Genomic DNA, 21,858 nt, shown 5'->3' on the forward strand with positions numbered 1-21,858 from the left:
AAGCCTACCCCAGGGCCCCCTGTGCTGTGAGGCGGTGGTGTGCCCCCCCTTACAGACCACCCACACCCACCTACAGACTCCCTGCACCCCACCCGGGCCCCCCACAACCCCACACGGCCTCTCACATACCCACCCTTGGGCTCCCAGCACCCACCCGGGGACCCCATGCACATCCCACGGATGCCAACACACCCTCCCACAGATCTCCTGCACCCACCCATGGACCCCCCATACCCCCTCACGAACCCACAACTCCATGGACCCCCAAACACATGCAGGAAGGCCCCTCACCCCCTTCCCACACCCCTCACACGCACCCAGAGCCCCTCCCTATGCCCCCCCCAACAAGCCTATGGACTCCACATAGCCCCACCCCACTGCCCCCCTGGGCCCCCCAGTACCCTCCTGGCAGGTTTTGCCCCCAAAGCCCAGTGGGCAGCGGCAGCTGAATCCCCCCCACTCATGCACGCAGGTGCCACCGTTGTGGCATGTGTTGGTGTCACATAGGGTCTTCTTGGGGGGACAACCTGGGAGGGGGTACAGAGGGGGTCACATGCCACACATGACCCAGGACCCCTGGCCCCATGGGGCACGGACACCCCCCCATCCTTAAACCCCTATCCAACCCCACAGTCCTGGTACCCCCTGACCCCCCACCCTGTATCCCAACCCCACCCCGAAGGGGGTACAGCCCCATCCAGCCCCCCCGTCCTGGCATCTCCCTACCCCACCCCCAGGGACATAGCCTTGTCCGTGCCACCCACTCCAGCTCAACAGCTGTGGCAGTCCCTCACCCCCCACCCCACAACCAGGGGACAGAATGCCCTACCACCGTGTCCCTGGACCCCCATCCGGCCCCATGAGCCTGGCACCCCCTCCCCACATTCAGGGGACATGGCCCCACTGCTAAGGTACCCCTTAACCCTACACCCCATCTCGCTCTGCTGGGAGGAGCACAGCCCCCCCAGCCTCTGCCCGGTCTCCCAGCCGCGGTGCCCACCGGGCAGGGTGCCGTTGTTGGCAATGAAGGCCGCCATGTCCACGGGCCGCTGGTCAATGTGGAGGTGCCGCATGCACCCCACGAAGTGCCGGCTGCGGATCGGGAAACTCTCGGGCAGCGTTGGGACCCCCCCCAGCAGCAGTGGCCCCGTCAGGTCCAGTGACCTGCAGAACCCACAATCACCTCAGGGGCTCAAGAGACCCCCGAGGGACCCCACAACCTACAGGGACCCTGAGGGAACCCCAAGGGACACCCAGCCACCCCCCATCCCAAGGGGGTCACAAGGGAACCCCAAAGAACAACTCACCCCAAAACCCATGGGGACCTGAGGGACTGCCCAAAGGATGTTCCCTCATGGGGAACTCAACAGACCCTCAAGGGACTCCCTGCCCCCACCAATGCATGGGGACCCCAAGAGAACCCACCTCAACCCATGGAGACCTCCAGTGACCCCCCCATCCATAGGGACCCGTGACCCCCCAGGGACCTCTCACCAGTGAGGATTCCAAAGGTACCTCACCCACAGGGACCATTCATCTCCAAGGGACCCCTCTATGGGTACCCCAAGGAACCCCCACCCATGGGATCCCCAGGCCCCCCTCACTTCTTGCTGCCAGTCTGGGTGCCCTGGGCAGCGCAGGAGTAGTTGCCGAGGCGGGGGCCAAAGCGCAGGGCCATGGCCGTGTCACAGTCATCCACAGTCACCACAGCCACCTTCTGCTCTGAGGGGCCCTGCGGGACCCCCGAGCGCCCCACCACCGGCTGGGGGGCCCCACATCAGGCGGGGGGCCCAGGACCCCCATCCCGCAGTCTTCCTCCCACTCCTCATCCTCCTCCTGCCCTCTGGCCCCTCAACCCTCACCGAGCTCCCACGTCCCTCCAGCCCACCTGCCACCCACCCTTCAGCCCCCCCTAAACCCTTCAATGGTCCCCTTCATCCCCCCAAGCCCCCATCCTTTTGACCTCCTCTTCCTCCATCCCCCCATCCCAATTCCTTGGTGGTCCCCATAGGTGAGGGAGATAGGTGGGGTTTCTCGGGGGTCCAATGGGTGGGGAAGTGGGTGGGGTCCCCATGGATGAGGGCATCTTTTGAGGGTCCCTTGGAGTCCCCTAAATCTTCTCTCTACTCTCTTCACCCCTCCAACACCCCTGTCCCCCCCCCCCTACTCCCCCCTCTCCTCTTCCTCTATCTCCCATCCCCATCCCTCGGGATGCCCGTGGGTGGGCACATCCCTTAGGGGTCCTTTAGGTCCCCCAAACCCCCTACCTGCTCCCCCCCATCTCTCCAGTCCCCCACCCTTCCCCTCCATCTCCCCTTCCTCTTTCTGTCCCCAAACACTCTCCACCACTGTGCCCCCCATGCCCCCTGCGCCCCCACCTTGTTGTAGTAGTGCAGCTGCACCCGGTGCCACTGCCCATCGCTGACACCTCCAGGCACGAAGGGTGACACCGTGGTGGTGGTCTCACCTGCAGGCACAGCGTCAGGGGGACACAGCCAGCGGGAAGGAGGGGTGGCAGTGCCAGGGATGGCATGCCCAGGTTGCAGTGCCAAGGATGCAGTGTTGGGGACATGATGCAGGGGATGCAGTGCTAGCAATGGGATGTCCAGGGTTCAGTGCCAGGGATGCAGTGTCAGGGATGGGATGCCCGGGATGCAGTGTCAGGCAGTGGCAAGAATGGCATGCCAGGAGTGCAGTGAGGAATGCAGTGAGGAATGCAGTGAGAGATGCAGTGCCAGGAATGGGATGCCCAGGATGCAGTGCCAGGCAGTGCCAGGATGGGATGTCTGGGATGAAGTAAGGAATGCAGTGAAGGATACAGTGCCCACAAGGGTGCCAGGGTGTGGCAGGAGCAGCACGTACCTGCTGAGAAGGTGAGCTGCAGCTGCTCATCCACAATCTCCAGTGCCACGAAGTCGTGCCGCTCGTTGAAGCGCCCATTGTACAGCAGAAGCCCGTCCCGCTCCCGTGTGGCAAACCTGGGGGACACAAGTGCCAGGGGTGCCCCAATACTCCCCAAACCCACTATGGGGCACTCCCCAACACCCCCTGACCCTGCCGTGCCCCTGAGGCACACCTCTCACCCCCTGCCCCGTGACCTTGTACCCACTGTGAGATGCTGGTACCCATCAGCCCCTGCCCCACAAGGTGTCCCCCACCCCACTGTCCCCCATGCCAAGGGGTCACCCACACCCTTTGCTCCCACCCTGTGCCCTCAGGGTGCCCATCACCCCACACCCAATCACCCCACAGCCCGTATGACGCCAGTGGGGCACCAATCACTACCCATCCCAGATGATGCCAATGGGGCACCCCCACCCCATCTGACACCCTTGAGACACCCACCACCCCACACCCCAAATGATGCCAATGGGGGCACCTATCACCCCCACCCACCCAGTGCCCACAAGATACCCATCACCTCACGCCCCATCACCTCATCTCATGCCAACAGGGCACCCATCACCATCTACCCCACAGCCCATGTGACACCCACGAGGGCACACATCACCTCCCCAGATTCCCCCAGGCTCACGTGAGGCCGAGGGTGAAGTGGAAGCGCTGGCGGAGGCCACGAAAGGTGAGGAAGGAGCGTGGGGGGAAGCTGCGGGTGCTCATGGTGCAGAAGGGCTTCTCGTAGTGCCCAGGGGGGCACTGGCACCGGAATCCCCCCACCAGCAGGTTCAGGCAGGTGCCCCCATTTCGGCAGACCCCCGGGGTGCAGCGGCCCCCCCGGGCACTCAGTTTACAGTGCTCCCCTGTGTGACATCCAGAACCCCAAAACCAGGGTGAGGAGTTCCATCTCCCCCACACCTCCCCATTAACCCCAGAGTGGCCCCCCCAGGTGCTCAGCTTGCAGGGCTCCCCTGTGTGACACCCCAATGGCACTAGCACCCCAAAAATGGGGGGTGGGGGTCCTCTCCCCTCCCCACCCCCCAATAACCCCCAAGTTCTCCCCCAGGCATTTACAGGGCTCCCCAATGTGACACCAAGCACCCTAAATTGGAGGGTGGGAGGGTGGGGATCCCCTCTCCCTCCCCCCCCAGCATCCTTATCCCCAGCTCTGTCACCATGGCAACCACCTCCCATTGCCATGGAAACCCAGAGACACCTCCTCCCCTCACATCCCCTCCCCCACCTGACTGGCACCCCCACCAGGGGGTCCCGTGGGGGCTGGAGTCCCAGGGTGGGGGGTATGGCCCCAGTGGCACCAGTCTACGAGGGAAGGGACAGAGGGAGGGAGGGAGGGCTGAAGAGCAGAGGGATGAGGAAAGATGAGGATGGACACTATGAGGAAGGGCTGGCCAGTGGCCCTAACCAGTGAAGTCCTCGTGGCACTCGCAGGTGTATCCGCCCTCGCGGCTCCGGCACCGCCCGTTGCTGCCGCAGGGGCTGGAGTAGCAGAGGTCGATCTCGGTCTCGCAGTAGTCACCGGTGAAGCCCGGCGGGCAGCGGCAGCGCAGGCCCGTGACGGGGTGGATGGGGCGGAAAAGGATGGTGTCGGAGGCGAGGAAGGGCGCGGAGCTGTCGAACTGCAGGACGGAGACACAGCGCATGTAGTTCTCGCAGGGCTCGCGCAGACACACGTTGTCATCAAAGGGCAGGACGTGCTGGGCCGTGGTGACCGCCAGCAGCGACCGGTTCAGGTACAGCCGCTCCTGCAGCTCCTCCGATGAGAAGAACCGCGACGCGCCCGGCACCGCGGCTGGCAGCAGGGCTGAGAGGCTGACATTGAGGATCCGCGCCGGCCCCACGTCTGTGTCCGTCTGGATGTTGAAGAGGACAACGCGGTGGCGGGGGGTGGCCAGGACAGCGGCCACCCCCTCCAGGAAGCGGCTGAGCAGGGGGGACAGGAAGCGTTCCTGGGACATGTCGGCCAAGCGCAGGGTGATGCTGTTGCTGAGCATCTCATCTGTGATCACTGTCACTCGCAGCGTGCACTGCGCTGTCGCGCTGTGAACACCATCTGGGACAAAGGGGGGACACAGGAGGGGGTCAGTGACAGCAATGGACAACTCTGGGATGGGAATTGTGCTAGATATGGGACAACCAACCCAATCAGCTGCTGTTGGATGGGGATGGTGCTATGGGGGCTTGACCTGCTTGGTCCCCATAGAATGAGGACAGCACTAACCATGAAACACCCGGCCCATGTAGCCACTGTGGAATGGTGACAATACTGGCTACGAGGTGCCCATCCCACTTGGCCATCAAGGAATGGGACTGTCAGGTGGGGACAGTGCAGGCTATGGGGGACCTTTCCTACTCAGCCACCAAGGAATGGAGACAGTGATGGTTATATGGTTGGTGCTGGTTATGGGGCTGGTGCTGTTTTTGGGGTGCCCATCCCACCTGGACATCACAGGGTAGGGACAGTGGGATAGGGATGGTGTTGGCAATGGGGCTGGAACTGGTTACAAGGCTCCTGTCCCACCTGGCCACTGTTGAATGGGGACAGTGCTGGTTATGGGGCTGGTGCTGGCTGTTGGCGCCCATTCCATTTGGTCACCATGGGATGGGGACAGTGTTGGCAATAGCACTGTAGGTGGTCATGGGGATGGCACTGGTTATGGGGCCACTGTCCCAGTCAACCACTCTGGAATGGGGACTATGCCAGCTATGGGGCTGGTGCTGGTTATGGGGCACGCATCCTGATTGGTCACCATGGAATGGGGACAGCAGGATGGGGACAACAGTGGCTATAGGGGACCTGATGTGCTTGACCCCTATGTAATGGGAACAGCACTGCTTTTGGGGTACCCATCCCACTCCACTGGGGTGGAGACAGTGGAATGGGGCTGGTGCTGGTTATGGAGCTGGTGCTGGTTTTGGAGTACCCATCCCACTTGGCCAATGCAGGGTGGGATCAGCGGGATGGGGCTGGTGTTAGCAATGGAGCTGGCACTGGTCACGGGGCTCCTGTCCCACCTGGCCCTGTGGAATGGGGACAACACTGGCAGGATGGGATACCCATCCTGCTTGGCCACCACAGGATGGGGACAGTGGGATGGGGATGGTGTTGGCTGTGGGGGACCTGACCTGCTTGGCCACTGTGGAATGGGGACAGTGTGGGTCATGGGGTGCCCATCCTGCTTGGACACTGTGGGGTGGGGGCATCTGAATGGGGATGGTGGTTGGTTATGGGGCTGGGGCTGGTTATGGGGCTGGTTTTGTCTATGAGGCTGAGGCTGGTTAGGGAGCCAGCACTGGTTAAGGGGCTGGTGCTGGTTATGGGGTTGGTGCTGGTTGTGGGGCTGGGGCTGGTTATGAGGATGGTGCTGGTTACGGGGTTGGGGCTGGTTGTGGGGCTGGGGGAGCAAAATCTCTGCTCAGCACTGGGGCACCCACCTTTCTCCTCCTCCTTCTCTTTGTCCTCCCCCTGACCGAGGGCAGCGAGACGCAGGACAGATGGGGAGTAGGCAGACAGATGGATGAAGGGAGCATGGGGACAGCTGGGGGGCCAAGCAGGCAGAAGGGGGTGCCACAGGGGTGGCAGGGGCCAGGGCTGTCCAGTGGCCTGTGGCCAGTGACTGGTGGCCAGTGGCCAGCGGGGGGAAGGTTGCCATGGCTGCAGCTGCGGGGGCCCAGCTATGGCTGGACCTTTTGTTCCCCTCCCGTCTGCCCCTGCGCTTGGGGGGGGGGGCACGGGGGGCTCCCTGCCCCCACCCTTTGTGCCCTGGGCCCCCTGCTTTGTGTGGCCAGAGCAGGGACCCCAGCTAGGGGAAGCTGGGGGTTGATGGGGGCCATGTGGCTGGGGACAATGGACATCGGGCATGGCCTGTGACCCAGTTTCCCCCTCTGACCTGGGGGTGGCCAAGGAGACGTTCCCCCACCTTGGGGTGACCCCCATCCTCCAGAAGCACCTCCTGGACACCCCCCAGCCCAAACGGTGGTGACAACTGATAGCACAACCCCCCTTATCTTGCGACCACCCCCACTGGGTTTGGGGGCCTCTCAGTGGAGGTCAGGGTGCCCCCCCCCCCCCAAATACACAGACCAGGCCCTGTGTCTCCTGCCCTGAATTCAAGCAGTGGAGTCTCTTGGAAACACAAACATTATGATGCTAGGACTCCCCCAATCCTGTACTGCACCCTGAGCCTTCCCAGATTCACCCATCAGGCCCCCATAGCAAGCCCCCAAGGGTATCAGGACCCCGCTGGCACCCACCAGCCTCTGCTCCTCCAGTACATGCAGTGGGTCCTGCCCCACCCTGCTCACTGGCACACAGAGAAGCGCCAGGACCACCTCTGGACAGCCCAGGGGCTGGGGAAAGCAAAGGGGGTGCTAGGCACCCTAACTGCCTCCAGATTGGATGTCTGGGCTGTGAGGGGGGCAGAGCATCCCATTATCGCCCCCTCCCCTAGATCTGGAGGGTGGAGGCAATCACATGGTGGAACTCCAAAACACCTCATTGGGATGATGGGACCCCACAACACATCGTCCAGATCCTTCTGATCTGGAGGGTGGGGGCAGCCAAAACAGGCTACTGACACCCCCATAATACCTCGCCCCCATGCAGAAATAGGGGTGGACGTATCCACAAACCTCATGCACCTCCCTCCACAAAGCCCCGTTCATGGGTGGGGATCTTACCAGAGACAGACACCCTCATGACGGCCTCAAGTGGGCGGTTGTTGTCCAGGGCCGGGCTGAGGCGCAGGTCCCCACTGTGTGGGTCCAGCAGCACGAGGTTGAGCTCATTGCCCTGCTCAAACGCGTAAGTGAGGTGGTCAGAGACGTCGGGGTCATGGGCAGGGATGCGACCGATGACGCCCCCGGGGAAGCTGCCAGAGCGGTTGGTGATGTAGTTGTTGAAGAGGATCTCGAAGTTCTTGAGCTGGGGGCTGTTGTCGTTGGCATCACGCAGCCGCACGTGGACAGTGGCCCGACTGACCAGTGGTGCCGAGGTTGCCTGGACCACCATGATGTATTCGGCCTTGGCCTCGTAGTCCAGGTCAGCAAGGGCGGTGAGCTCTCCAGAGAAGATATCCAGCTGGAAAACCTCGGGGATGTTGCCTTCCACAATCTGGTACATGATCTGGGCATTGGTGCCCTCGTCGGGGTCGGTGGCAGTGATTCGGGCCACCACCAGCCCAATGGGGCTGTTCTCCTCCACAAAGATGTCAAACTCATCCTGCTCAAACACAGGCGGGTTGTCATTGACATCCAACACTGTCACCTGGATCTCCACTGGTGTCCGCCGGGCTGGGACCCCCTTATCCATGGCGAATGCCCGCAGGGAGTACAGCGGCACGTTCTCCCGGTCCAGACGGCGCAAGGTGCGGACAATGCCCGAGGTGGACTCAATGATGAAGTCACCATCACCATCATCACCCCCTTGGAAGGTGTAGAAGACCCTGCCGTTTAGCCCTGAGTCACGGTCAGTTGCAGAGACCTGGAGGACGCTGGTGAAGGGGGGGACGTCCTCGTAGATGGATCCCTGGTAGGAATGGCGGAGGAACTGGGGTGCGTTGTCATTGACATCACTCACCAGGATCTCCAGGTAAGTTGTGTCGGATTTCTGTGGGATACCATTGTCCCGTGCCGTGATGGCCAAGGTGTAGGACACCTGGTCTTCATAGTCCAGCTCCATCTGGGTGGTGACGGCACCAGTCTCAGCAGCAATGCGGAACTGGGGAATGCTGTCCTCCATCACGTAGGTGATGCGGGCATTCTCCCCCGTGTCCTCATCTGTGGCGCTGATGACCACCACTGTTGTGCCCACTGGCCGGTCCTCGTTGATGTTGACGGTGTAGTGGGAGCTCTGGAAGACGGGGCGGTGGGTGTTGGCATCGGTGACATTGACAATCACCTGGGCAGTGTCCTGGCGGGTGCCATCTGAGGCAGCAATGGTGAGCAGGTACTGCCGCTCCAGCTTGTAGTCCAGGGGCAGGGCAAGGGAGAGGAGCCCACCACCGCTCTGGCTGGTGATGGAGAACCGGTTGCGGGTGTTGCCGCTGGAGATCTGGTATGTGATGACGCTGTTGGCATCACGGTCGACGGCAGAGACGGTCAGGACACTGGTGCCCACTGCTGCGTCCTCGTTCAGGCGGGCACTGTACTCCCGCTGGGTGAACTCAGGGCTGTTGTCATTGACATCCAGGATGGTGACACTGACGCTGGCTGTGGAGGCCATTGGGGGGGTGCCCTGGTCCTGCGCCTCCACCCCGAAACTGTAGAAATCAACCACCTCCCGATCCAGCTCAGAGGCCACCACGATCCACCCGGTGCTGTTGTTGATGGTGAAGGGGAAGCCAGTGCCAGTCTCCAGCAGGGTGTAAACCAACCGGCTGTTGTCACCCGAATCGGCATCAATGGCTTGTACATGGATGACGGAGTAGCCCACGGGGACATTCTCAAGCACGGTGGCCTGGAAGGGTGTGCTGACAAAGATGGGTGCGTTGTCATTGACATCCAACACCTGGATGGTAACCAAACCGCTGATGTTGGAGAGAGGTGGGCGGCCACCATCCTGCGCCCGGATCCGCAGGGTGAATTCCTTGGTAACCTCGTAGTCCAGGGGGGTAACAACATCCAGAGTGCCTGTCTGCGCATCAATGTAGAAGTGCCCACGGGTGTTGCCACTGACAATGCTGTAGTGCACCAGTGCGTTGCTGCCTTTGTCACGGTCAGTGGCCGTCACCCGCAGAACTGCTGCATTGGGCACCACGTCCTCGGGGACCTGCGCCACGTAACGCCGCTCACTGAACTGCGGCGCGTTGTCATTGTCGTCCTCCACAGTGATGCGGACGGTGGCCGTGGCGCTCCGGGGACCTGGATCTTGGCCCTGGTCTGTGGCCTCCACCAACAGCTCGAAGGCATCCACCGCTTCCCGGTCCACAGGGCCACGGGTGCGGATGACGCCTGAGCGGGAGTCGATCTCAAAGACTTCGTTGGCATCACCGGCATTGAGAAGGCGGTAGAGGATGTTGGCATTGGGACCACTGTCGCCATCGGTGGCCCGCACTGTCAGCACCTCATAGCCCACCTCCAGATTCTCTCGCACACTCTCCCGGTATTCTGGCTGCTCAAAAGCTGGGTCGTGGTCGTTGGCGTCGCTCACCGTCACCGTCAGTGTGGCCATGGCACTGCGCCGGGGTGTCCCATGGTCCACTGCTGTCACACGGAACACGTGGGTGCTCTTGCTCTCACGGTCCAGCGGTGCAGCAGTGCTGATGGCACCAGTGACAGCGTCCACGGTGAAGAGGGCATCGGAGCGGCTGTCGAAGAGTGCAGCCATGGCGTAGCGCAGCCGGCCTGCTTCCCCCTCATCAGGGTCCTGCGCTGTCACCTGTGTCACCGGTGTGCCTGCTGGCCGGTTCTCCTCCACCGTGGCCTGGTAGCTGGAGGGCTGGAACTGAGGTGCTGTGTTGGGGCTGCGGCGGGGGCGGTGATGAGGTATGGGAGGCCTGGGGACCACTGTGGTCTGGGACTCCCCAACATCCCCAGTGTTCATAGCATCCCCAGTGCCTCTGGTCTCCCTGGGGATGTTGGTGTTCCCAGCATGTGCAGTGTCCACAGTGTTCCTGGTGTCGCTGGGGACTTTCTCAGTCTCCCCATTATGTTCAGTATCCCTGGTGCTCCCAGTATCCCTGGGGACTTTCCTAGTGCTTCCAGCGTCTTTGGAGACTCTCCCAGTCTCCCCAGTAAGTTCAGAATTCCTGGTGCCCCTGGGGACTGGAGTGCTCCCAACATCCCCAGTGCTCAGCATGTTCCCAGTGCTCCTGGTGTCCGTGGGGATGTTGGTGTCCCCGGTGTGTCCAGTATTCCTGGTGCTTCTGGTGCCCCTGAGGATATGGGTGCTCCCAGTGTCTCCAGTTCCTCCAGTAACCCCGGTGCCTCCAGTATCCCGGGCGCCTCCAGCGTCCCTGGTGCTTCCAGCGCCCCCAGTGCCTCCAGCGTCCCCAGTGCCTCCAGCGTCCCCAGTGCCTCCAGGCTTCCAGGTGCTTCCAGCATTCCCGGTGCCTCCAGTGTCCCTGGTAACCCCGGTGCTGCTGATACCTCGGGACCCCGTAACGCCGCCGCCGCTGTCTCCACCGGCAGAGCCGGTGCCCGGTGCGGTCCCATCGCTGTCGCCCGCGGCCAGTGCGGGCCCAGCGCTGTCGCCGCTGTCCCCGGTGCTCGGCGAGGGCCGCGCGCCGCCGCTGTCCCCGGTGCCGCCGGAGCCGCCGCTGTCCCCGCTGCCGCCGCGGAGCTGGAGTGGCGCCGGGAGCGTGCTGGACGGACGGGTGTGGGTGCCGGTGCCGATGCCGGTGCTGATGCCGGTGGGGGTGCCGGAGCCGATGCCGGTGGCGGGTCCCGGTGCGGGCAGCGGCAGCAGCAGCAGCAGCGGCAGCAGCGGGAGCGCGGCCCGGCGGGCGGGCGGAGGGCCCATAGCCGCTGCCCCCCGGTGCCCCCGGTGCCGGTGCCGGTGCCCGCAGCGACCCGCGCCGCCGCCTGCGCCCCGCCCTCGCCCGCGCGCGCCCGCTGGGGCGGAGCCGCCACTTCACCGGCCCGGCCGCGCTTAAAGGAGCCGCCGCCGCCGCCCCCGGCACCCGCACGGGCACCGGCACCCGCACGGGCACCCGCACCGGCAGCGGCAGCGCGGGGGCAGCGAGCGCGCACCCGCGCGCAGGTTGCGCACACACATGTGAGGTGCACGTGCGCGCCCTGCGCGCACACATGTAACACATGTACATGCACACGCGAAGGGCCTTGCACGCACCTGTGCATTGCAGGCACGCGTGTTGCACGCGCAGGGAACAGGCACGTCGCACACGCAGGGCACACAGGCGTCAGCGAGCACATATGACACGGGAACCACGCATGTGACACACAGAGCACATGTGAAACACACGGCACATGTGTGACATACACGGAGCACACACGTGAGACAGAGCACGTGTGTGACACAGCACAGAGATCATGTGTGTAAACGCACAGCACAAGTGTGACACACACAGCCCTTGTGACACACCCACGCCCCCCCCAAGCCCCCGTGTCCCCACCGCCAGCCGTGACTCAACACACGGGAGTCCGTGTCCCCTCACGCCGTGGCACCCGCCCCGATCTCCGGGCTCGTCCCACCGCACCAGGACCGGGGGCAATAGAACAGACTGGGAGCGACTGGACCAGGCTGCGAGGAACTGGGGATGCTGGGGGGCACCGGGGCAAACTGGGAGGGACAGGGGATGTTGGCGGGCGCTGGGCCAGACTGGGAGGGACTGGGGAAGCTAGACGGGGGCGGATCCCCGCGGTCCGTGGGTGCTGCCATCCCCCAAGCCGGCGCCGTTCCCGGGGCGTGGGTGCGGGCAGGCGGCGCGGAGTCGAGCCCCCCCCCGGCAGAACGGGTCGGACGGGTACCGGGGAGGGGCCCCCCCGCGCCGGGGCGGCACTTGGAGTGCCGAGACCCCCCGCCTCCGCCGGGGGCTCCGGTGACTCACGGGGCCGCTCCCCGCCGGTTCCACCCGACACCCGCGGCGCAGCCGGGGGTTTCCCACGCACACGCAGCGGGGCGCAGCCAAGACCCCCCCCCGCATGGGGATGGAAGGGGGCAACCTTCCCGTGTGTCACCCCACCCCGGAGGTGGGGGGCGGGCGGCAGCTGGGGCTGAGGCTGGGGCCCTCGGCCCCACTTTGCATCACAAAGGGGCTTTGTCTGGGGCTGGCAGGGGGGAGAGAGAAGGGGACGGGAGGGGGGGAGGGCGGGGAGGGAAGGGTGGTGTACAACGGAGACACCTCCCCGGGCTGGATTCCTCCCACCCCGAGCTGCCCCCCCCCCCCTTCCCTCCTCGGAACCCAAGAACACACCGCTCAGCAGGTCTTGGCTTTATTTTGGATGGAGGAGGGACACGTTCCGTGGGCACGGGTGTCCCCGGCACCACTCAGCGTGAGGGGGACGGACACGTGGCGGATCCCGGCTCCACTCAGCAGGGTAGGGGGGGACACACAGGGAGAGGGGCAGTGCCCTGACAGTGTCAGTTCTTTGTGCCACGGGGGGGACTGACGGTGACTCCCCTCCGAAGCGAAGACGATGGTGAAGGGCACAGCCTGGCAATGCAGGTGAGATGACTCGGGAGGCCCCCAAAGTCCTTGGGGTGCGGGGGGACACCCTCAGACCCCCATGTTCTTCATCTGCTCCTCCAGCACCTGGTCACGTCCCCCCCCTGCCTTCTTCTTGCCCCCTCCTTCCTGCTGCTTCTTCTGCTTCTTGGAGAGCTCCTGCTCGATGGGTGCTGGCTTGACAAATGGTATGAGCTCCCGCAGGTCTGGGGGAAAAAGGAACCCCTGTCACCCCCCCTGCCAAGGAGCAGGGAACAGGGGGGCACAGGGGGATGTTACCTGGAGGCATGAAGTTCTGGAGCTTCTCAGGGATGCGGATGCCCTCAGCAGTCTGGTGGTTCTCCAGGATGGCGCAGATGGTGCGAGTGGTAGCACACATGGTGGCATTCAGCATGTGCACAAACTCTACCTGTGGCAGGGGGACACGGGAGACGTATGTGACACGGGGAAAGCAAAGGGAGCACAGGAAGAACCCCCCCCATGCCCCCCAGCCTCACCTTGTCCATCATCTTCTTGGTCTGGCCATAGCGGATGCGCAGGCGCCGAGCCTGGTAGTCCGTGCAGTTGGAACAGGAGACGAGCTCACGGAAGGCGCCAGAGCCGGGGAACCAGGCCTCCAGATCCAGCTTTTTGCTGGCTGCGTGGTTCAGGGAGCCTGGAGGGGGGACAGTGCTGAGCAGGGGGTCCCACTGCCATCCTGAATTTGCCTATCCCGGGGTAGAATGCAGGGTGAAGCCTCCAAAGTGACTCCCACAGCTTGGTGCCAATCCGACATGGATTCCTGCTCTGCCATAGTGATGTGGGGTTACCTCTCAGCCATGGAAATGTAGGGGCCCCCCTTGGCCACAGGGCTGCTGCTTGGTCATGGGGACGTGGGGGTGTGGGAGTCCTGCCTGGACATGGGGATGCAGGACTCCTGCTCAGCCACAGGACATCGGGTTCCTGCCTGACCACAGGGACATGGGGTCCCTGCTGTGTCATGGGGATATGGGGTCCTGCTTGGTCACAGGAATGACCATCCTCTCAGCTATGTGGATGTGGGATTCCCACTCAGCTATGGGGACATGAGGCTCTTTCTCAGCCACATGGACATGGGCTTCCCACTTGACTATGGGGAGATGGGACTGTGCCATGGGGATCTGGGATTCCTGTTCAGCCACAGGGATGAGGGATTCCTGCTCAACTGTGGGGATGTGGGGTTCTTGCTCTGCCAAGGTGATAATGGGGTCTCAGTCAGCCACAGGAGCTTTTAAACCAGATCATTTTCCGGTGAGCATTTCCAGGAGGAGCTGGGACACTCCAACTGTCCTGGAAGGGACAGCAGGGACAATCCATCACAGGAGTGCCCACACCCGCTCCCACGGGCCCAGAGCAAGGCTGAGGATTCCACAGGAAACAAAATGTCCCCTTCCCTTCCTCCTCCTCAGGCTGGGGACAGCAATGAGCCAGGGACAAGGAACTGCCATGCTGGGAAGCAGGTCAGGGCCCCCCTCGACCAGCCGTGGCACAGGAGCCCCTACCTGAGACGATGTTGACGATGTGGTAGGGAATCCCGAGGGACTGGTAGAATTCCTCAGCTGTGGCCATCATCTCCTCAAACATCTCCCAAGATTTGTTGTCATGGGGGGAGGAATAGACAAACTGCTCAATCTGTGGGAGAAGGAATTCCACAGTGACATCTGGTACAGCCCCCCTTCCCACTGGAACCCCACAGTGACACTGGATACAGCCCCAAATTCCAACTGGAACCCCACAGTGACACCCAGTACACCCTAAATTCCCACTGAAAACCTGTGGTGACACCAGGTACACCCCAATTCCCATCAGAATACCACAGTGACATCTGGTACACCCTGAATTGCCACTGGAACATCGCAGTGACATTGGGTACACCCTGAATTCCCACTGGGAATGCTGCAGTTGACACCAGGTTCACCCCAAATTCCCAGCAGGTTCACCCCATGGTAACCCCCTGCCCACCCTGAATTCCTGCTGGAACACCCCAGTGACAATGGGAACACTCTGAATTCCTCCTGGGTACGCTGCAGTGACGCCAGATACACCAGGAATTCCCACCGGAACACGCTGAATTCCTACTGGAACCCCACACTGATGCTGGGTACACCCTGAATTCCCTCTGGAACCTCACAGCAGCCCTCAGTACAACCCGAATTCCTACCGGGACACTCCCTGCTCCTTCACCTTCTCGAACTGGTGGACGCGGAAGATGCCGCGCGTGTCCCGGCCGTGGGACCCCACCTCCTGGCGGAAGCAGGTGCTGAGCCCCGCATACTTGAGGGGCAGGTCCTCGGGCCGCAGCCACTCGTCGCGGTGCAGGGCGGCGATGGGCTGCTCTGACGTGGCAATCAGGTACTTCTCATCGATGGAGTTGTCCTCTGCCCGCTCACTGCCCTTCCCGATCACCTGCAGGGGACACGAGCCACTGGCTCTCTTCTAGCTGCTCCCGCACCTCCAGGGACCAGCAGGGAGTTTTTCCAGGGCTGGATGGTTTGGGAGTTCATCACAGGAGGAGTTTGTTGGTCCTTCAAAGGGGCTGATGGCAGGGACAAGTCACCTGTATCACCCGTGGAGATGGACTCCTTGTCACCTCATCACCATCACAAGCCACCTCCTTGTCACCCATGTCACCCGTGGAGATGGACCCCAGAGCAAGCCACCTCCTTGTCTCTGCACTGCCATCATGTCTCACCCGTGCAAATGGACACCAAAGATGAGCCACCTCCTTGTCACCTCATCACCATCTTGTGGCACTGATAAACCTGGACCTCAGAGATAAGCCACCTCCTTGTCACCACATGTCACCAATGGAGATGGACTCCGGAGACCAGCCAGCTCCTTGTCACCTCATGGCCATCACAGTGTGTCACCCATGGAGATGGACCCGAGATGAGCCACCTCCTTGTCACTGCAGTGTCACCATGAAGTGTTTCCCATGGGGATGGACCCCAAAGACAAGCCACCTCCCTGCCACATCTGCACCATCACAATGTGGAAATGGATCCCATGGAGAGGGGAAGGAACCACGGCTGCCATCACCACTGCCACCACCACAGCCTTGCCAGGGCAGAGGGGACCTCGCTGCCTCCCTCCCCACAACCCCATGGGGGTGGCTTGCTCCCAAGTTCAGTCCCAAATCTGGAGCAATCCCTCACCTTGTAAAGCTCCTCATCAAACTGGCTGAGCTGGGCCACCTCCTGCATCACCTCCTTGCGCATGAAGAAGGGGGTGTACACAGGGGTGTACCCCCGGGCACGGAGGCTCTGCAGCGCGTACTGGATCAGTGCCTGCTCCAGGAACACCAGTGGGCCCTGGGAACAAGGGACACACTGCCTGTCACCACACACCCCGCTGGACTACTCCTCCTTGCTCAGTGGGCCCAGGAGACACGGAGTCTACGGAGCTGCAATGGCTGCCAGGCTCAGCATCACCCCAGACCTTGGCAGGAACAGATCCCGATGCACCACTGTGGTCAGAGTCCATCCCACACCCCCACCATGGAGGCTCCCATCATCCATCCCAGGGGAGGCGAACCCAAGGCCCCTGTCCCTCCTTGTTCCCGTCTGATCCCGATCATCCTGGGGTCACGGCTCTCACCTTAAGGAAGTAGCCGCGGCTGCCAGCCACCACGGCGCCCTTTTCCCCCTCATAGCCATCCACCATCACCACCAGATCCACGTGGGAATACTTCTTCCTGCAGCTGCAGTCACCCCACACTCGCTCCACCTTGTTGTCCACATCCTGCAGGAACCCAGAGAAAAGAGGAGCGGGAGCCCATCACCTCCTCAGTGCCCTGGAACTCTGTGACACCAGTCCCTGAACCACACTGGGCCCACTTCGGGAGCTCAAACTCCATCCCATAGCTTATTGTGCAGCCACTTGGCAGCGAGCCTGGCCCAGTTGTGCTCCCACGGCAAAATATTCCCGTGGATGAATGGAGGCAGCAGAGGGAGACCCCATCCCCACCACAGGAAGCGCCTTTCCCATGAATTCCCCCAACAATGGTGTGCCCAGCGTCGTCTGAGCTGCTCTTTGTCTGATCCCGGCGGGAAATGCCAGCTTGTCATGCAGATTTCCCTCACCCGCCCACCCAGCCAGGCTTGGGGGATACCCCGCTGGGAGCCCCCTGCTTCCCACTGTGAGCTTCCCGGCTCTGCTGACCCCGTGTCCCACCTCGTCGTTGCTAATGGGCACCGAGGGGTGGAGGAGGTTCCCAATCTCCCGGAGGCTCTCAAAGCGTTCAGCCTCCAGCCGCAGACGCTCAGAGTCGCACTCCAGGATGGCCTCATCAATGAGCAGCCGAATTTTTTTTATCTGGGATACCTGGAGACACTGCAGAGAGACCTCCAGATGAGGTGGGGGAGGGAGAAGACGACTGGGAATGGGAGCCTGCTCGCCCAGCAAAGGGAATCCTGGACCCAGCATGGTGAATTCCAGACCCTCCACAGATTTTGGAGTGAGCCCCTGGGCTGGACACACTCAACAACAGCCTGAGGGGACAAAGGGGTGACAAGCTGGGCTCTGGAAGGCCTGAGCTGCTCACATGGCAGCCAGCACTGCACTCATTAACCAGGGTGACTACCGAACTGGGAAGCAGGCAGGGAGGGACATACTGAGGACACAGAAGGACTGAGGCTGCTCAAATTCCCAGGGATGAGCCCTTGACTGACACAGAGCAATGCTGGGGAGATCAAGGACACGGAGGAAGAGTCAGTTATTGCTGGTGTGGGACTGGGAGATAAAGGATCCTCCCAGCTGGGGCTTCAGGCAGTCCCCCCTCATTTGGTGGGCACTTCAGGCCACCAGTTTGGGCAATTCCAGGCAAAGCTCTGGCCAAACTGTAGGCACAGTGGGGAAAGTTGGGGTCTCACTCACCCCCAGGACATCAGCTGTGAGTTCATCCAGGTTCTGTGCACTCTCTGGTACTGATTCATCTGTCCCTACTGGCTCCTTTTTCTGCAGAGGAAGGAAAAAGTAACCCTGGGAGAATTGAAGAGTAGAATTCCAGGGGGAAAACATCCCTCAGTGACACAAGGGAGAGGCTGGAGGGCTGGGAGAAGGGCAGATGTCACCAGTTGGTGATGTCCCACCCTGAGGTGACCCAGGGCCCTTGTGCCCCACCTTCATCTTGTCCCCGATGGTTTTGCTGCACAGGTTCTTCAGCTTGTTCAGGTTGTCAGCACGAAACCTGCCTGGAAAGGAAGGCAGGGGCTGTCACCTGGAGGGGCTGGGGTGCCCATCTGGTGACATGGTGACATGGAGCACCCACGGGAGCAGGAGCAGGGGTGGCAGCTCCAGGAATACCCACAGGCACCAGCCCTGGGGTTTTTGCAAGGAGAGCCGCAGGGAGTAGGGAAGGCATTGGAAAACCCCTGGAGTGACATTGCACTGGGACCCCCACGCCAGGCTGGAAACCCCCAAGAAGTGCTGGGACCTCCCGACGATGCTGGGATGGGACACCCCAACTCTAAGATGAGAACCTCACACTGGGATTCCCCATGCTGGGCTGGGACCCCCACACTGGGATAGGACCTCCACATTGGGACCCCCACGAGGGGATGGGACCCCCAACACCAAGATGGGATCCCCCACACTGGGCTGAATGTCCCATGCCAGGCTGGAAACCATAAACTGGAATGGGGTCCCCACCCCACACTATGATCCCCCACATTGGGCTGGGACCCCCATACCAAGATGGGACCCCCCACATCAGCGTAGGACCCCCATACTGCACTGGGAGCCCTCCCAATGCTGGGCTAGGACACTCACACCAGGATGGGACCCCCCAAAAGCATGGGACTCCCATGCTGCACTGGGACCCCCACGCCAGGATGGGGCCACCCCCCTCCACGGGCTCAGAGCCCCTATGCTGGGACCCCTACATCAGGTTGGGACCCCCCTGCGAGGATGGGACTCCCCTATGCCAAGATGGGACCCCCACATTGCACTGGGATCCCACATTGTGATGAAACCCCTCCTTCAGTGGGATTGGACTGCTAAGGACAGAGCAGATCCTGGGATCTGGGGCCACGGTGACGAGATTCAGGGGCTGTTGGATGAGGGGAGCATGGATGTGACCCCAGGGCCGGGAGGGGCAGAGCCCAGGACGAGGGGCAGTTCAAACTGGGGACACCCAATGCCGAGAACGTGCCACCCCACCAGCGGGAGGGATCAGTCCGCAGGGGATGACCCAGAGCCAGGGAACACGCAGCAGGATACAGCACAGCACGGGCTCCACGGCACCGGCGCCGCGGGATTGCATCAGCCAGCGCGTCCCGGCAGCCCGCGTCACCCTGTCACCTCCTGCAGCCCCCCGCCCGCGTCACCCTGTCACCTCCTGCAGCCCCCCCATCCTCCAGCACCGCCGTCCCGAGGACACAGAGCCCGCGGGAACGGGGCTGGGAAGAGGGCGATCCCGTGGGATGAAGCGCTCAGGGGTAAAACGAGGGCACGGCTGGAGCCAGGGACGCCCAGGCAAGATCCCACAAGGACATCAAGGCGCACGCATTAAAGGGCAGCTCCGAGCGCCGCTTTCATCCCGCAGCAGTGGAATGCTGGGTGCCCTGGGAACGGCGGGGTTTGGGGGTACCCACCCCTCCCGCCGCCCTCCACACCCCTCTCCACATCCGGCACCCACGGACGGAGCTGGATGCGGATCCCGCTGCCTCATATCCCGCCGGGAGCCACGGGGAGGCGGCTCCTGCCCCCCCCCCGAGCCGCCCAGGAGTAGGTGTACCCCAAATCTGTGGGAAGCACTTCTTAGGATGGATCCTGCGGCAGTGCAGGGAGCGGATCCCTGGGGATCGCAATGGGACGGGATCCATGTGCCGTTTAAGGGGAACCTGGGATCTGCCCCGCAGCCTGGGAGGAGGGAAGGCGGGTCTAGTGGGAGAACTCCCACCTCAATCCCTGGGATTAGGGACGAGGGGGATCCACCCAGGGACAAACCCTCGGTCTCCGCTGCGATCTACCCACAGGGTCCAGTCCCAGAGGGCGATGATCCACCGAGGTGATCTCCGAGGGCTGGGGAGGGACCACCAAATAGCTGGGGAGGGTGGGAAAGACCCCCCTAAAGGTGACCCCATCTCAGCGAGGCGGCTCGGGGATCAGTGTGCGGGCCGGCTCCAGGTCCGCAGGGAGCAGAGACAGCGGGAGAGGGGGAGGGGATCCCCAATCCCCGAGGAGGGGCGGTGTGGGGGGGTCCCATCACCTGCGGCCACCAGGCCGACGGGGAAAGGCACACGGACGGGGGACATGCTCGCGTGTGACAAGGGGGCCACAAGCCCTCCGGGTTCCCCCAGCCCCCAGCCCGGAGGTCCCCCCCCCACGTACACCTCCGCCAGGCGCCGTCCGCTCGCACCAGCGCATCCACCAGCGCGGGGTCCTTGAAGCGCTTGCGCTGCATGTCCCGCACCATGGCGGGGTCTCCGCCTTTGTCGGCGCGGAACAGGTCCAGGTCCAGCACCATGACCGGCGATGGCGGCGGCGGCACCGGGAACTGCGGCGGGGACAGCGGCGGGGAGAGCGGCTCCGCGCGCGTGCGCAGAAGAGGCGCGGCCGGGGCGCGGCCGGGGCGGTGCGGGCGGGGGCTGCAGCGCCCCCTGGTGGGCTGGAGGTGGCGCAGCAGGACGGGGGGGCCGGGGAATGGGGGCGGGGGAATGGGGGCTGGGGAATGGGGAGAGGGGGAATGGGGAGCGGGGGAATGGGGGGGCCGGGGAATGGGGAGCGGGGGAATGGGGGGCGGGGGAATGGGGGGGCCGGGGAATGGGGGGCTGGGGAATGGGGAGAGGGGGAATGGGGGGGCCGGGGAATGGGGAGCGGGGGAATGGGGGCGGGGGAATGGGGGGCAGGGGAATGGGGAGCGGGGGAATGGGGGACGGGGGAATGGGGGACCGGGGAATAGGGGGCTGGGGAATGGGGGCGGGAATGGGGAGCGGGGGAATGGGGGGGGGGGGAAATGGGGGACCGGGGAAATGGGGGACGGGGGAATGGGGGGCCGGGGAATGGGGGACGGGGGAATGGGGGACCGGGGAATAGGGGGCTGGGGAATGGGGGCGGGAATGGGGGGGGGGGGAAATGGGGGACCGGGGAAATGGGGGACGGGGGAATGGAGGGCCGGGGAATGGGGGGCGGGGGAATGGGGGGCAGGGGAATGGGGGGGCTGGGGAATGGGGGGCGGGGGAATGGGGGAGCCGGGGAATGGGGGACCGGGGGAATGGGGGACGGGGGAATGGGGGACCGGGGGAATGGGGGACGGGGGAATGGGGGGGGAATGGGGGCGGGGGAATCGGGGGGGGGTGCAGAGATGGGGAGCCGGGGCATGGGGGGCCGGGGAATGGGGGGCAGGGGAAGTACGGGGGTGATATGGGGGCGCTGGGGGGGGCCGAGTGGTCTGAGCATCCCTGACCCCCGCCAAGGGGGCGTTCCAGTGGGTCTGGAGGCCCTGGCAGGGCGGGAGGACTGGGGTGTGGGGAGAGTATGAGAGGGTTTGGGGAGGATGTTGGGGGTCTGGAGGGGCCTGAGCAGTCCTTGAGCCCCCCCCCCGAGGGGTCTCCGCGGGTCTGCCCGCGCACCCCGAGCACCCCCGGGGTTCCTCAGCCACATCCCGGGGATACTGGTGGGGCTGTGGGGACCTCCTAGCCGAGGACGCCCCGCACCCCAGTTGCGCACGGGAGTCCCAAAGGCTGCTCTACGCCCCTCTACAGAGCCCCATGGCACGACTGTAGCTGTCCATGGTACCACGTCACCCCATGTCACCTCACCGTCCCCTCCCTGGGGGTCCCGGCGGGGTCTTGGTGCC

The 21,858-nt window shown here is 63.5% G+C and overlaps 2 protein-coding genes across 2 annotated transcripts in view; both read right to left on the minus strand.

The window, feature by feature from the left end:
* CELSR2 (cadherin EGF LAG seven-pass G-type receptor 2) overlaps positions 1-10,255 on the minus strand; it is a 29,285-nt gene extending 19,030 nt beyond the window's left edge. The window contains exons 1-8 of the mRNA XM_068995911.1: positions 7,594-10,255; positions 4,319-4,966; positions 3,536-3,758; positions 2,863-2,978; positions 2,379-2,467; positions 1,605-1,762; positions 1,001-1,164; positions 402-527 (exon numbers count right to left, since the gene is read on the minus strand). Of these exons, the coding sequence (XP_068852012.1) occupies positions 402-527; positions 1,001-1,164; positions 1,605-1,762; positions 2,379-2,467; positions 2,863-2,978; positions 3,536-3,758; positions 4,319-4,966; positions 7,594-10,240 (4,171 nt within the window). The 5' untranslated portion in view covers positions 10,241-10,255. The remainder of the gene's footprint in view (positions 1-401; positions 528-1,000; positions 1,165-1,604; positions 1,763-2,378; positions 2,468-2,862; positions 2,979-3,535; positions 3,759-4,318; positions 4,967-7,593) is intronic.
* A 2,536-nt stretch (positions 10,256-12,791) lies between these two features.
* Positions 12,792-20,591, minus strand: SARS1 (seryl-tRNA synthetase 1). The gene is made up of 11 exons (XM_068995872.1): positions 20,391-20,591; positions 18,180-18,250; positions 17,934-18,014; positions 17,232-17,390; positions 16,656-16,799; positions 16,214-16,369; positions 15,243-15,464; positions 14,561-14,690; positions 13,538-13,695; positions 13,320-13,449; positions 12,792-13,246 (listed from the first exon to the last, which is right to left on the minus strand). Exons 1-11 carry the CDS (start codon positions 20,524-20,526, stop codon positions 13,092-13,094), a joined length of 1,542 nt encoding a protein of 513 aa, XP_068851973.1. The 5' UTR covers positions 20,527-20,591; the 3' UTR covers positions 12,792-13,091.
* Between the last annotated feature and the right edge of the window lie 1,267 nt (positions 20,592-21,858).

This window comes from Aphelocoma coerulescens, chromosome 26 (genome assembly GCF_041296385.1).
Source record: "Aphelocoma coerulescens isolate FSJ_1873_10779 chromosome 26, UR_Acoe_1.0, whole genome shotgun sequence".
NCBI classification, from domain to species: domain Eukaryota; kingdom Metazoa; phylum Chordata; class Aves; order Passeriformes; family Corvidae; genus Aphelocoma; species Aphelocoma coerulescens.

Coding starts and splice junctions, on each gene's coding strand:
- SARS1 (XM_068995872.1), bottom strand. CDS start 20,526: ATGGTGCTGGACCTGGACCTGTTCCGCGCCGACAAAGGCGGAGACCCC. Junction 16,800..17,231: donor TGCCCATTAGCAACGACGAG/GTGGGACACGGG, acceptor GGGTTCCTGCAG/GATGTGGACAACAAGGTGGA. Junction 13,696..14,560: donor CATCGTCAACATCGTCTCAG/GTAGGGGCTCCT, acceptor TCCCCCCTCCAG/GCTCCCTGAACCACGCAGCC.